The sequence below is a fragment of the Vigna unguiculata genome, chromosome 3 (genome assembly GCF_004118075.2).
Source record: "Vigna unguiculata cultivar IT97K-499-35 chromosome 3, ASM411807v1, whole genome shotgun sequence".
Taxonomy (NCBI): Eukaryota; Viridiplantae; Streptophyta; class Magnoliopsida; order Fabales; family Fabaceae; genus Vigna; species Vigna unguiculata.
The window spans coordinates 11643693-11659432 of NC_040281.1; the positions used below are offsets into that span (position 1 = coordinate 11643693).

The window sequence follows — 15740 nt, forward strand, 5'->3', positions numbered from 1 at the left end:
ATACCAAATTTTATCCTTTATTTTTTTTTTATGAATTTGGATAATTTCATTAGACTAATATAGAATCTATAAATAATAATGATATTTTAATTACAATCGAAATTTGTCTTTGTTTAATAATCAACAATACACATAAGATACATGTGAAAAGTTAGTAATTGCATATTCCATGTTTCATTTTATGTGATTATTTTTGTCATGCTTTCTCATGGTGACAATATATGAACAAATATAAGACGAAAACATAATAATCATACATAGAGCATGTTATTCATAATTTCTTTTTTCCCAAATAAAATTCTACTCAAACAATGTAAATGAATATAACACAAATTAATAGAAAGCAAAATCATAAATAGCAAGAGAGACATAAAAGTAAAACCTTTCATAGTTGCATAAGTCTCGCGATTGATCATTCTCCATCATCGTTTAAAAATTTAAAAGTGATCACAGAAATAAGATGTGGATATAAAAATTGATATTGAAACGAAGATCTAAAATCTAATATTGTTTTTCTATGATAGTAGAATTATTTTTCCTTTCTAAAATTTCTTTTTAATCCTATTGCATAATTTTAAAAAAGTATGCAAAAATAAACTTCAACTGTTTTATGAAAAATTAATAAATGGAGTACACCTTAGAAGAAAGGAGATAAATAAAATAAAAAGGATAAAAAAGAAAAATAGGAAGCAAAATACCTCTTTTAATGAAAAATATAAATAAAAACAAATTTTGTTTTAATAATACAATAAAACCCCTTCTTCTTATCATTTCAATAATTGAAAGTGAATAACATCAAGAAACAAATCTTCAACATTAAATATTAAAAAACATTAATTATCTATAACATTTAATATCATAGTATTATCAATTTATTTTAAATGAATCATGTTTGGTGTGGAGACTGAGATAAAATGAAAATAAATAAATAAATAAATATATATATATATATATATATATATATATATATATATATATATATATATATATATATATATATATATATATATATATATATTGAATGTAGCTTTAGGGTGATTGACACGAATCCTTTGATCCTAATAAGCACTGTGCATAATTTAATGCCACTTACTATATATAAAACAAGCAACAATGGAAGATTGTATTTGAACATGGAGGGTCAATATTTTGTGAGGAAGTTGATTTTGGAAAGAAATTTAAGAAGAGGAACAATGACACGAATGTTGGATTGTAATGGAAAAGAATCTCTGAAATGGTCCAAATGACCACACAAAACACCTCTATTTGTCCGCCACCACTTCCTCCATCACCACCATCCTCCCTCCTCCTCCTCCTCCATCCAACACCGCAACAACGCCCTCGATCACATCATCACAACCTTCTTTCTTCCATTTGGGGCCACTTCTGATCGATTCCTTCCGCCTCCTCCCGCCTCAGATGCAGACTCTCCCTCCCTTCTCTTGCATCAGAGGTTCCTTCTGCTGCCCATGGATTTCCATCCTGCCCTCAATCTTCTCACCCAATTCGGATGCGGTTTCGTCCTTCTCCGCTCCCTCTCCCGCGTTTTCAACTTTATAGGCCTCCTTTTGATGATCACCTTTTGGTTCAAGGTTTGGCGTTTCAGCTGGAACTCCAAGAGCGCCATTCGATTCCTTTGCACTTCCGGAGGCGTACCACAAATCCGTTTCTGCCTCGACAGAGTTGCGTGGGGCGTTTCTAAGCCAAAGACCGCGCCTTTGAGAAAAACGCGCCGGACCAGGTCCAGTTCCTCCATGAGGAGGCGCACCAATGGCCCCCGAGGCAGAGCCAATGTGGGTTCCGAAGATGGGTCGGAGGGGAAGGGCGAAAACCAGAAGGAGGGTGGCAATGAGGATGAGGTGTTCGACTTAATGACGCTGAAAAGTCTCGTCAAGATGGAGAGACTAAAGGCCAATGCGGCGTGTGCGGACCTCGAGAAGGAGAGGACAGCGGCTGCCTCGTCGGCGGAGGAGGCAATGGCGATGATTCTGCGGCTGCAGAATGAGAAGAGCGCGGCAGAGATTCAAGCCACGCAGTTCCGGCGAATGGCGGAGCAAAAGCTAGACTATGACCAGGAGGTTATTGAGTCATTGCAGTGGACCATCACGCAACACGAGGTTCAGAAATGTGAATTGGAGGATCAGATGGAGATTTGTAGGGACGATTTGAGGCAGTTTATGAGGGACGAGGATATACAACAACTTGAAGTTGAAGTGAGTAGAGATTTCATGTATGATGATGAGGAGGAGGATGGGGATCGTGATGATAATTCTGTAGTTAGCTCTCCCGAAACCGAATCACAGACCTTGTAAGTTCTGAAGCTTGTTTGTTATATACAAATCAATTGCCTTTACATAGACCTGTTTTGGTTTCCAATTGTAAATTGTATTTAACCATAATTTAATTATTAATAATATCGAAGGCCTATATATATTTTTTATTTTTTGCTCGTGAATTATACTCAAATTTTAGGTTCAATGTTATAAGTGTGAATAAATTCAATAAAGCATACATTGTTTGCTAGGAGTCAACCTTGTAGGATGCTAGTTATGTATCCTGAATGCACTTGAGTATAAATGATGGATTACACTCTTAACTTTCGGGTTTATTGTTGTAACTTTGTTGAGAATTGGATTGAAGTACTTGCGTGCAAGAATTTGTTCTGATGCTGTTGACAATAATGTATCTAAGCCACATAATCTGAAAGTTTAGCTTTACTTACATAAACTGCAAGGATTCTTTGTAGTGGACGTATTAAGTTAGCCTCAACTTTCAGAATTACTTGTGACTGTGTGAATAAATTTAATGAAACACTTAATGGTTGGTGATTATGTGCATGCGGTTGGGTGCCAGAGTCGGTGTGATCATGTTTTGTGGTACAGTTTTAGCCACTTCACTGGTAGTGAGTACGATTACACATTATATATTCTTTGGTGTTTCGAATATATTTCTGCACAAGTGATATCTGTATATTTGTATTACAATTATGCTTATAGTGGAGAGGTTCATATCAATAAGCTTGATCATTATATGCGTTTAAGAATTCTTGAAAGAGGTACAACTTAACTGAAACGTTCACATCTTTGTGGTTTTCTGGTGGTGTTTTGTTTAAAATAATATTCATTCTTTTAGTTGTTTGAGAAAACAAAGGTCATTGTAGTCTCAACTCAAGATTGCAATTACATGATATCCAGTATTGTATGTGCAATGCAAAATACCTTTTCTGGCGTTTGTGTTTTGCTCTGTTGGTTTGGGGAAGAAGCTCACCTCCTTGCAAGCATAAATAACTTCCTAAGATGGAATTAATTGCATGTGTAAACGTATCGTATTCCCTCCGTCTCTCGGTCAGGGAAGAGGGGGTAGCACTTCTTAAAGCTACAAAACAAAGTACAAGTTAACATAGACGTGGGAGAAAAATAAGAAAAAATTGGAATGGTTTTTTTTACAAGTCAAAATTAATTTATATATAAATTAAAAAGTAGAATTTGAAGAGATTATATAAGAAACTTTTTATAGATTAATTTATGTATAAACTATTCTTTCTAATTTATGGAGAAGGATATTGAGAATCTTGTCTATATTTCCATCTCTTATGAAAATAAGAATGGAACTCCCATGTTTTACTTTTTGTTAGAAAGAAGTTATCAATAACAAAATATCATCAATTCCTGAAAAAAAAAATATGGGTAGCTCCTGAAAGAGTTGGTAGAGAAATATCTTAACGTGAGATGGGTATATTATGTTTTTTATTTATTTCACTTGAGTTCACACTCATTTGAATCCGTATTTGAAAAGAAAAAAAAATCGAATTAATAATTTTGTAATTTTATTTTAAAATAAATCATGTAAAATTATTTGACTTTATATTCTGTTACATTTTGTTTGTTTATATATATATATATATATATATATATATATATATATATATATATAAAGAGAGAAAATATATGAATAAAATAAAATAATAAATTTTTCTTGCAACATATTTCTTATATTTATCATATATCTTATATCTCTCATTTTTTACAAATTTTATAAATTTTTAACCCTCATAATATTTCATAGTGTAATTATATGACGCCTTAATATGACTCTTCAAATTTCATAAGTCTGCATCCTAATTAAATTTGCATCAAACTCTCAAGATTAAAATACAAACTTAAATGAATGTTTAAAATATAATTTGTTAATGAAATTGAAAGCAAAAATGTCTATGGGCGAGAAATAACAAAAAGGAAAATATAAATGACTACACTACTAAACTTAAGGTGGTGGTGTTAAAGAGACAAATGAAGGAGAATATTATTGATTGAGTTTACGATCTAACTTTAATATAAAAAGTTAAAGTTAAAATTAAATTTCTAACTTGGTTTTTTGTCCAATCCCTTGAGATTTATTCGTTTCACTTAAACTTTCTTATAACAAATTTCTTTATCGGACTAAAATAAAATAGTCTATGGATTACATGAAGAATATAATAATCGATTATAATTGATTATATTAGTCAAAGCTCAAATATTTTCGATCTGTTCTAAGAAAAGAAGTCTTCAAGTTTTATATGAGAACACTTTTCAATATTCTTAAGAGTTTAGTGACTTTTTAAAGAAGAATTTTCTTAGAGCATTACACTTTATTTCTTGTTTAAAAAATAGGTGTTCAAGATTAATCAAAAATGGGCGCTATTGGATTCTTATTGTATAATTTGTCATATCAAGTGATATCTTTATTATTTTATTTTTTTGAAATTTGAGTTTGTATATTTGTGCATTGTTGTTTGATGTGTAACCGGTCATCGAGTGTTTTCATTATCTTTATAAATTTTCTTGAAAATTGGAGTGATTTGTATATTTGATTATAGTTACATAGGTGTTTTTTGTAATTGGATGATTCAAAATTTTCACTAAAAAAAATCTAGTTCAGGTTTTATTAACTAGATGTTAATTTAAGAAGAATTAAACTGGTAAAAAATTTCTTGTGTGGTTTTTGAGTTTTCCGGTTTTGATATCGTAAATTTTGGTTGTTCTTTGTATTCATTTGCTACTACATTGAATTCCTCCAATAATCAATAGTTTAAGCAACATTTTCTTTAAAATTTGTAAAGATAATTTTTCAACTAATTCACCCTTGATTATGGTTTTAGTTATTCTTTGTTTTACACAAATCTATAAAAAAAATAATGCAAAAACATAAAAAGTATAAGAACTAGTAGCTTAAGGGTGTGTTCGCATAAGTGGATCCTTCCAATGCACCGAATTGTAAGATGGATTACAAAAGTAATTTATGTTCGTCTTGAAAGATGATTGTAGATAGATTTACGAAATAGGGTAAAAATTCATTCCTCTACTGCAAAGAAGATTTGAGAGGATTAATGAAAAATTTACCCATATAACCTTATTATATTCAAAGTCAAACATATAATTCTTACCTATATATATATATATATATATAATTCTTAATTATTATCAATTATTAATAATAATAATAATTAATAATAATATTCATATAATATATATATATATATATAATATATATATATATATAAAATTGATATATTAAATAATATATATATATATATATAATAATAATAATTAATAGTAATAATATTAATAATTATTTTAAGTGATAGTAATTATTAAAAAATAATAATAATAATTTAATATAATTTATTTTTATTAAAATTTATTAAATAATAGTTTTTAAAATATAATATTTTTAATTACTTTAAGAATTATTTTATATAATTTTATTATAAAGGGTAGTTTAGTAATTTTCAAAATTGATTTATTATAATTTTTTATTTAATCTATCAATAACTCAAATCATTCACTAACTTTCACAAAATTCATCTCTAAATCCACTCATTTTACCTTCTAAATCCTCTCAAAAAAACATACATATTCATCCATTCAAATCTACACAAATCAATCTTCACACTCTTCTCCAAATTCATCTTCTAAAGCAAACACAGCCTAAAAGTCTCTTTATAGTGTAATTGTTATTATATAGTTTTGGAAGAGTTGTTATTGATATAATAAAAGTTTAAATACTCTTTTTTTTTTCTGTCATATTTGTTTAATTTGGTTTTTATTTAGTTTTTATATTTAATTAGATCCTAATTTTTATTAATTTTAGTCAATTTTGATTTTTTTTAACACGTTAAATAGTTAACACTTGTAATCAATGTATGCTTTGTTTTGCTTTTTTTTTTTTTGACCGTTAGAAAATATAGAAATACCGAGAGCCATTTAATAGCACATGCACCCCAGTTCTATGGGACATACAAACCAAATACCACTTAGGTAAAAAAAAGGAACAAAATACTGTATTGAAATTCTAATAAGACAGTCTTAAAACTCTCTTCACCAAAAGTTCTATGATGTGCTCATATCTTTAAAGAAAAAGATGAGAAAGGAGTTAAAGACTTTAGAGAAAGGATAGAGTAATTTTTAGATAATAAATTTATAGATAAATGAATCTTGTTATAAAATAAAACTCTTTTAAAGAAACTTTCACAAGTTAACTTTTAAATAATAAAATATAGAAGTATCATTTTTAAAACTATTTTTACTCTTAAATCAATTTTCTAAGACTTAAAAAACCAATTTTTTAAGAACATCTTCATCACATAAATTATTTTATAAGGTGAATTTTATTTTTTTATGGATTCTATAATATCAGGTCGCTTTTAAGGCATTTATTTAATATTTAGTTTAATACAATAATCTTATAAATATTTTTATTAACATTTAATTTTTTTTTATTCTAATCAAGTGTTATTTAATATTTTTTAACTTATTTATTTGTGTAAAAGTAGCATATTTCAATATCAATATTTTACCATGCCCGTATTTTAGTTTCCATAAAGGTATAATTATTTATTTGGTACTTTACTTTTTTGTTTAATTCAATTTGGTATCATAATTATTAGTTGGTTTCAATTTAGTATCTAAATTGTTTAAAAGGGTTCAATTTGGTTCTATCGTTAAGTTGAAGTTAACATAATGTCCGTACATGTCACGTGTTAAGCCGTGAAATTTTTTGATTTTTTTTAATTTTTTTTTATTCTAAAAATTTATAATCTGTTACGTGTCAGGTTATTGTCGTGCCATGTGTCAGTTTACCGTCATGACACGTGGTAGTGGTAATATTTGTTTTCAATTTAGTTTTCTATTTAAATTTTTGGTTCAATTTAGTACCTTATTTTTTTAAAACGATCCAATTTTGTCCTCTCTAATTTGAGACTAAATTAGTAAATAAGTTTAATTACAATTTATATATACATGTTACAATAATTTTTTTTAATATATACATCAAATCACTTCACCTAAATACTTAAATTATTTATTTTTTACATTTTTATCTTTGTAATTTTTTACACTTGTAAAAAATAAGATAATTTGAATACTTAGGTGTAGTGATTTGATATATAAATTCAAAAAATATTTTAATATATATATATATATATATATATATATATATATATATATATATATATATATAAAAGTTATAATTAAGTTTAATTACTAATTTGGTCTCACATTTGAATGAATAAAATTAGATCGTTTTAAAGAATATTAGGCACTAAATTAAACAAAAAATAAATAAATAGACTAAATTGAAAAAAACTATTACCATTTTCACGTGTTATGAATGTAAATTATTACGTGGTACGATAATAATATAATACGTGACAATTTACAAATTTTTAGAAAAATTTAAAAATTAAAAATTAAAAAAAAATACAAATTTAAAAATTTTATGACTTGATACATGTACATAAATAATATTAATTCCAACATGATGAAAATGAACAAATTAAATTATTTTAAATAATTTAAGTATTAAATTCAACCAACTAATATAGGAGACCAAATTAAACTAAATTAAATAATTAAAATATCAAATGACTAATTATACCTTTTCATAAATTAAGTGTATGAGTTTTATAAATTTTATTAAAAAATAGGGAATTAAATGATACGTTTGATAGCAGAAAACTGAATCTGATTTGGCATCTCTATCGGTTGAATTGTCCTTTAGTTCTTCCTCTATTTTATATATTTCACAGCCTCCACCTCCATCACTGACAGGTCAGTGTTTGCACTTTCAAGGCTGAGGCGTCGTTGTGAAAAATAAGGTTTGTGGTCTTAATTATCAATCATAATCTCTTCAAACAAGCTTCATAGAACATCCAAACGAGGATGTTGCGACTTTCGATTCGACGAGGTAAGTGGTTGCACGTACTCTTTTGTTGAGATGCCCACATGCACAGGCGCTGTTGAAGTTTTAGAATTGGAATTGATTGAAGAAATGATTAATTTCCCCCCCCCCCTTTTTTTGTTGTTGCAGCGAGAATGTTAAACTTTCTGGGGCCTCAGATCTCTGCATCGGGAAGGTCCCATTTCTCAACTGCTGTCGAACCATCTTCGAGTAAGAGCAATCCACCGGTAAGTTTTTTCTTGGAATATTTGCTTTCATGGGTATCTTTTAAGTACACCAGTTTTTGAAAAAGAATCGAAGCATTACTGCTGATTTTTTCATTTTATAAAAGTGTAAAAAATTATATACATATATAATATTTGCTTAAAGTTTGTGGAGTTTAGGATTATCTGGTCAAGTGGAGCATAAAGGGTTATCTTTTTGGCTTAATTACTCTACAGTGGTCCAAAATTGAAGTCTTGAAGTGATTTTCAAGCTTTAGGTCCTGCATGTAATTTCATTACCAGGTCATAAGAAATTTCAGAATAGGATTTGAAAAGAAGTCTGTTAAGAGTCCTTAGTAGAATAAACTACTAGTGCTTAAGCCATGAGACTCACACTTTATGGACCAATCTGTTGGATTGGATTCTCTTCTTGTTCTTTGGTCGTAAATGGTTAAATTGGTTTTTACATAATTCAATATATGGTATCCTCGTTGACTTACATACCTTTTCTGTTAATTAATTCTTTTAACATCTGATTGCCCTTCTTTTTTGTTGGATTCCATTAGAGGGTTCCAAATCTTATTGGGGGCAGTTTTGTTGACTCAAAATCATCATCTGTCATTGATGTTATAAACCCAGTAAGTGTTTTTCTTTCGTTTGATTTATACTGCATTTATAGTTGTGTGTTTTTTTTTGTGGCTCTGTAAAATGCAGAATTATTATATATCTTTAATCTTATCGCAGGCAACCCAAGAAGTTGTTTCACAAGTTCCTTTGTCTACGGATGAAGAGTTTAAGGCAGCTGTATCTGCGGCAAAGAAGGCATATCCATTATGGCGTAACACTCCAATTACAACACGCCAACGTGTTATGTTGAAGTTTCAGGAGCTTATACGCAGAGATATGGTAAGCATCTTAGAACATTCTATGACTCTCACGTTCATTCTAAATCAAAGAAACACCCATACTGGAGCACAATATTTGTAATTGTTTTAGGACAAACTTGCCCTGAATGTGACCACTGAACAAGGAAAGACGTTGAAGGATGCACAAGGAGATGTATTTCGTGGTTTAGGTTGGTTTTTCTAATATGCTGCTTGAGAAGATTTTGTTGTGTGATAATAATTATGCTCATAGATTTTGATAATGCAACTTCTGAATATATATTTGTCATTTAGAGGTGGTGGAACATGCTTGTGGGATGGCAACTCTACAAATGGGGGAATATGTTTCAAATGTATCACATGGAATTGATACTTACAGTATTAGGGAACCACTTGGTGTTTGCGCTGGTATTTGTCCTTTCAACTTTCCTGCAATGATTCCCTTGTGGGTAAGCAGTCTTCTATCTTTTGGGTGAATATATTTCATATTCACCTTTACTTTTTGCTTGGCATGTTATGCATATCAGCATGCATGAGATAGAAAATGTCTCTATAGAATGAACCAAAATCTTTGGCCTGAATATGTTTTTAGTTCTCAAAGTAATGAAATGTACATAATATGGACAGCATAACAGATTCTGAATGTATATCATCTGCAGATGTTCCCTGTGGCTGTTACTTGTGGTAACACCTTTGTTCTAAAACCATCAGAGAAAGACCCAGGTGACCTTTTTTATTAATTTTGGTTATCTATGAATACCCCTGTCTATCAATACTGGAAAAATATAGTCTTATTATGTTAGTCGTTCAAAGCAAGCTTATGGTGTCAGCCTGAACTATTCTGTGTACACCTTGAGTTGGAAACTTTCTGAATAATATAATTGCCTCTAATTTGTAACCTCCTCAGTAGGTGTAAAGGATTTTGCGCTCTGATAGAAACTGGTTCAAATTAATAGAGAAAATGGGGGAAATTCCCCTGATTAGACTATGATTGCAGAACTTTCGAGGATTTGCACCTCCGGTTGCCTCCCAATCCTCTCAAAGTAAAAGATATCCCCCTCTTATGAAATAAGGCATATTGCCTTATTTCTTATCATCCAGCCCCCTAATTACAAATTTGCAACGAACTAAGGTTAGTAACAATGAACTTGTACCTATCTTAGTCACTCGGCCATTTATCTGATTTATGTTAAGGTCTGAAAATTGCATATCTTTGAAATGATAACTAAGACACCAAGTTGCAATTTCCAGGAAATAGAATTATTGACAATTTTTTAACACCCTTTTCTCTTATTAACCTTTACGTTTAAATAAACGTATTTTTTGGCTATGATTTATGTAAATGAGGAAGACGATGTTAATCTAGCATGAAAAGGAAATAAGTCAACACCCAATTAACTTAACATTGGTGTCTTTTGACAGGCAAGGATTTTGCTTAATGTTGGTCATCTTACTGTAATTTGTTTGTGATTGTGCTGGTTAAGAGAACGTTGTCAGATGTTACGTTTTTTTGGAAAATTCTTAATTAATTTTCATGATAGCTATGGTCTCCCTTGTCCACCTAGTCAGTGAGTATTATCACCATCTGTTAGTTTTTTCCTTCCTACCCTTAATGAGCTGTCGTATTACAAGGTAATTGCTCTAGAGGGGTTGAACATATCTTTATGAAATCTTTTTGGAAATATTAAGTTGTTTGAAACTAATTTATCCCCTCTTCATGAAATCAACCTAGAAATCCAAGTTCCTAGTGCTTTAAATGAAAAACAAACAGGAAAAATCTTATGCTTTTACAAGAATAGAGATTATTTTCAATGAAGATTAACTCAACAGTACAATTCCTCAAATACAAGAGAAGAGTAAGAAAGATTGGACACAAATGTTTTATGCTAGTTCAGTTATTTCAGACTTACATCCAGTTGGATTTTGACAACATTAGTCAAATCCTTCAACTATTAAGTTTCAAAGTATAAAAACACTCTTTACACAAGAATCTTAAAAGACTCCCTCAATTGAGCCCTACAAGAAGACTGTCTTAACACTCACAGAAGCCTTCTTCAAACAACTCGAGAAACATATCGCAAGAACTGAAACCTACTAAAATTAACAAGGTTAAGGAAAGAAATCACGTGGAAACTGATTTACACTATTCAAATCTTTCTAAAATTTTTCTTTAAGAAAAATTTTCTTGCAAATGTAGCTTCTTGCGTTCTAAAGAAGAAAATTAATCTATTATATAGAAAAATAAGATTTCAAAATTTAATCTGTTACATGAAGTTAGAAGTCGCTTTCTCACTTCAAAACTTGTTTTAATTTGTTACAAGCCTTGGCAATCCATTAAAACAACTATAGAAGCGCCTGGAGTTGAGCCGAAATTAATTCAATTTTTTTTCCAATGATGTTCATCAATTAAATCATTTTTTATTGTCCCAGAAGTTGATTACCGAGTTTGTGTTATTGATCAGATGGTACGGTAATTGATTAAATCGAAGTTTTGTGCTTTATTTGAGCTGCTCATTGTTATGTAGTTGATTGAGTTTTTGTAATCTATTAAAACAGAGCACCCAGATTCAGACAGAACCACAATACATGTTGTAATCGATTATCATTTGGCTGCAATCAACCAATATGTGTCTTTTGAAAAACTAAACAACTTGAACCAAGTGAAATCTGTTACCATGTTATGTTTTTTAGCAAACAAGTTAAATTTAAATGATTTATTTTAATTCTATGGCTATATAAAGAAAATTATTACCTTAAGCGTGATCTTAGCTAAAACTAAAACACGCATCCTTAAATATAAAACACACAAAACAAGATGCCACATTCGTTTTATGTTTGGCATGTAAAATGATAATCCAAAATATAAAGAGAAGGTCTTCAATACTTGAAGTCAACAGGTACTCTTAAGTCCTAGGACACAAAATTTGCTTCACCAGCCCACTTTTATCGTTCATCTTTCTTGCTCTCATATGAAATGGGAAGAAATAAATTTCAATGTAACGTCAGATGTGTTATCTCTGCTTCAGACCCCCTAATAAGATATCACTTGGCTATTATCTGAAATATGGTGTATTTTTCCAGGTGCTTCTGTAATGCTTGCAGAATTAGCATTGGAGGCTGGTTTGCCAGAGGGTGTCTTAAATATAGTTCATGGAACCCATGTATGCATCACCTGGTTTTTTTATTGAACTTTTGTTTGTCACTTATTTCTTGAGATGAAGGTAGTGAAGGAATCGTTGGCATTTGGTGATTTCATCATGTATTCAAGTTTTAAATTAAATCTACTAATTGCTTATAACATTGTACTTATACTGTTGATACCATCATAAATTTGATTTTACTCTTAAAACAGTTGTTCCAAGTTGAGAAGGTGTCAATGTCTCAAGCAGTAGTTGTTCTTTGTTTTTCTTACTGATTGATCTTCTTAATCATTCAACTGGTGCAGGATATTGTGAATGCTATTTGCGACAATGATGACATCAAAGCCATATCATTTGTTGGTTCAAATGTTGTAAGTCATTTGATACTTGTTTGTTTTCTCCATTTCATGATTTTATGTCATTCTTCTTTCGGTGACCTTAAACTACCCAAAGGCAATCCTTATTTGTCAGAAAAGTTAATGTTTTTTGAGGCTTGACTGTCTTAAATGTAAAGATGGATGAGCAAAATCACGTGATTAAATGCTTAGATTTTTCAGATAATAGACCACTTTTTATTACTGTGTGTGCTTATACGATGTTCTAATTTTGTGTCAAAGGCTGGAATGCACATATATTCAAGAGCAGCAGCTAAAGGGAAACGTGTTCAGGTAGGTGTGGTAGTTTATTTCTCCCTTTCGTAAAATTGATGGTGTTTAGCAACGCAATAATATGAAGTTGGGCAACTGCACTATTGTTTGCAGTCTAACATGGGAGCAAAAAATCATGCCATTGTCATGCCAGATGCAAATGTTGATGCTACTCTAAATGCTTTAGTTGCAGCTGGTTTTGGTGCTGCTGGTCAAAGATGTATGGCTCTCAGCACAGTTGTTTTCGTTGGGGACGCAAAATCATGGTATCATCTATTCTGTTTTGAGTTAATTCGTATTTATTGCGACTTTTATAGTAACATATTACACTTGGAGCAAGTTTAAGTTCCTTTATTTGGTTGTTCAAAATGATCTGGAATTCTCAATGTATTTTATCATGTGCCAAGTGGAATCATCACCCTTGCACTACAAAGATACAATCTAACTTCTCCATAGAGAAAGTTCTGTGCAATGACCGTATAATCAGAGCTTGTTTATATGGTTATTGTAATGCCAATGTTAGTATGACCAATTAATTATATTCATCATTTTTAATAATTCTGAGAACATTGTTCTAAGGAAATACTATTCTGAGTTGGTGAATTTCCTTGTGAAACGTATGTGAAGGGAAGTTTACTTCAATATTTTTTGTCCTTAGAAAATTTATTTCAATGTTGTACTCGGCAATTTTTAAGAATTGCAACATTTGCAATATTTGTGCAGGAAAGCTAAACTCGTAGAGCGTGCGAAAGCTCTCAAGGTAAATGCGGGAACTGAACCTGATACAGACCTTGGTCCAGTGATCAGCAAGCAGGTTTGTTTATGATTGGAAATCTACTTTTTCCACATTGGATTTGAAAGCAAAGATCTTGTGTATCATTCAGGCATTACTGTCATTGCCAATTGTGAAACATATTTTAGCTATTTGTATTTATGTTTCTCGGATAATTTTATTGGCTGCACAGGCAAAGGAGAGAATACACAAACTAGTTAAATCTGGGGTTGAAAGTGGTGCCAAATTACTGCTGGACGGAAGAAATATTGTGGTAGCTTTTATAAACATTCTGATTGAAAGTAATGTAACAACCAATTTCTCTTGTAGTAACGAATTCATACATGCATGACAAGTAGGTTCCAGGATATGAATCTGGCAATTTTATTGGCCCAACCATCTTATCAGATATCACAACCAACATGGAGTGCTACAAGGTTACTGAATAACTTTTAAGTGTATTCTAAAAGAATTCCCTTTAACTTGAAGTTTAGATGTTTATTGTACTTGACTGTCTTTGACATTGCACATGCAGGAGGAAATTTTTGGCCCAGTTCTCCTTTTCATGGAGGTGTGTCTGTTTGTTTCATCCTTAGAATTGCATTATTTTCAATTAAAAGAATCACAAAAGTATAATTTTCGGTAAAAGGTTTCCCATTTAGGAACAACTAACCAGTGTTAAATTATTTGTAACTAGAAAACATTTCCATGTCTTAGACCAATTATATTGAATTTTTCATTGACTCAATTGACACATGCTGATAAAGTGTTCTTTTTTGGTCTTTGAACTTCATCAGGCTGATAGCTTGGAAGAGGCCATAAGCATTATCAACAGTAACAAATACGGAAATGGTGCTTCTATATTCACCACTTCTGGTGTTGCTGCAAGGAAATTTCAGACTGAGATAGAGGCAGGCCAGGTAATGTTTACCTAAGTGAGGAGTATTAGCAGATAACAACACATTCTGTAACTCTTTCTTTCTAATACCCTTGCTCATTAAGCTTAATTTCATATTGCTCATATTAAGCTTAGTATCAATCATGTTTTCTCCATCTACAAAATATCTTGTAAGATCTTGCTCAAGTTTCCAAGTTGAGTATTTGTTGATTATATAATAAACAAACAAATATATTTTGACAGTGTTATTTTATTCATTGATAATGACTTGTTACTGCATCTGAACCAGGTCGGCATCAATGTTCCAATCCCAGTTCCTTTGCCCTTCTTCTCATTCACTGGCAACAAGGCATCGTTTGCCGGTGATCTCAACTTCTATGGTACGATAATGATTTCTCCCAAAGTTATTTATATTAAATACATTGTTTTGGAGAATTTGCTTAGGCAAATAATGTTTGTTTTGAATTTGCTATGCTTTATTGAATTACAGGCAAGGCTGGGGTTAACTTCTATACACAGATCAAGACAATAACACAGCAATGGAAGGATTCAACTGATGGTAGCAAGATTAACATGGCAATGCCAACCTCTCAAAAATAATGTTGATTAGCCTGAGTGTGCAATATAATGCTTCTGAAACATTTGTTCCCTTCAATAAAATGTTATGCTTTGTTCTTTCCCTTTTCTGATCTTTATGTTTCTTTTCTTTTGCATATTTTATTAAATGAATGTTTACGTGGAACTGAATCCATTAATACTGCTGTATATGTACCTATGCATTCACATGAAATGGTGTTAACGAAGGAACTTAATTGAATAACAAACAGAAGAATTAACATTCCATAATTTAAAAATAGAGAAACTTAGTCCAGTACAACGGTAACATCCTACATTTTAAATAACTATATCATTTAATTTATCCTTGCTTTAAAAATAAGATTTAAAAAATCTTACATTTTACTAATGTTTTGAATGT

At 30.6% G+C, this 15740-nt stretch overlaps 2 protein-coding genes across 2 annotated transcripts; both read left to right on the plus strand.

Annotated features, from left to right (window-relative positions):
• The first annotated feature begins 1117 nt into the window (after positions 1 to 1117).
• LOC114176741 (probable myosin-binding protein 6) lies at positions 1118 to 2438 on the plus strand. Its single transcript, XM_028061874.1, has one exon. The coding sequence runs from the start codon at positions 1470 to 1472 to the stop codon at positions 2310 to 2312; it is 843 nt and encodes a 280-aa protein (XP_027917675.1). The 5' UTR covers positions 1118 to 1469; the 3' UTR covers positions 2313 to 2438.
• A 5562-nt stretch (positions 2439 to 8000) lies between these two features.
• On the plus strand, positions 8001 to 15453 carry LOC114177993 (methylmalonate-semialdehyde dehydrogenase [acylating], mitochondrial). Its single transcript, XM_028063639.1, has 18 exons — positions 8001 to 8226; positions 8350 to 8447; positions 8990 to 9061; positions 9168 to 9329; positions 9420 to 9498; positions 9602 to 9756; positions 9967 to 10030; positions 12389 to 12468; positions 12753 to 12818; positions 13065 to 13115; positions 13209 to 13360; positions 13818 to 13908; positions 14060 to 14140; positions 14226 to 14303; positions 14402 to 14437; positions 14664 to 14786; positions 15054 to 15144; positions 15255 to 15453. Exons 1-18 carry the CDS (start codon positions 8202 to 8204, stop codon positions 15362 to 15364), a joined length of 1614 nt encoding a protein of 537 aa, XP_027919440.1. The 5' UTR covers positions 8001 to 8201; the 3' UTR covers positions 15365 to 15453.
• The last annotated feature ends 287 nt before the right edge of the window (positions 15454 to 15740 follow it).

Coding starts and splice junctions, on each gene's coding strand:
- LOC114177993 (XM_028063639.1), top strand. CDS start 8,202: ATGTTGCGACTTTCGATTCGACGAG. Junction 8,227..8,349: donor GCGACTTTCGATTCGACGAG/GTAAGTGGTTGC, acceptor TTGTTGTTGCAG/CGAGAATGTTAAACTTTCTG. Junction 13,361..13,817: donor GTTGGGGACGCAAAATCATG/GTATCATCTATT, acceptor ATATTTGTGCAG/GAAAGCTAAACTCGTAGAGC.
- LOC114176741 (XM_028061874.1), top strand. CDS start 1,470: ATGGATTTCCATCCTGCCCTCAATCTTCTCACCCAATTCGGATGCGGT.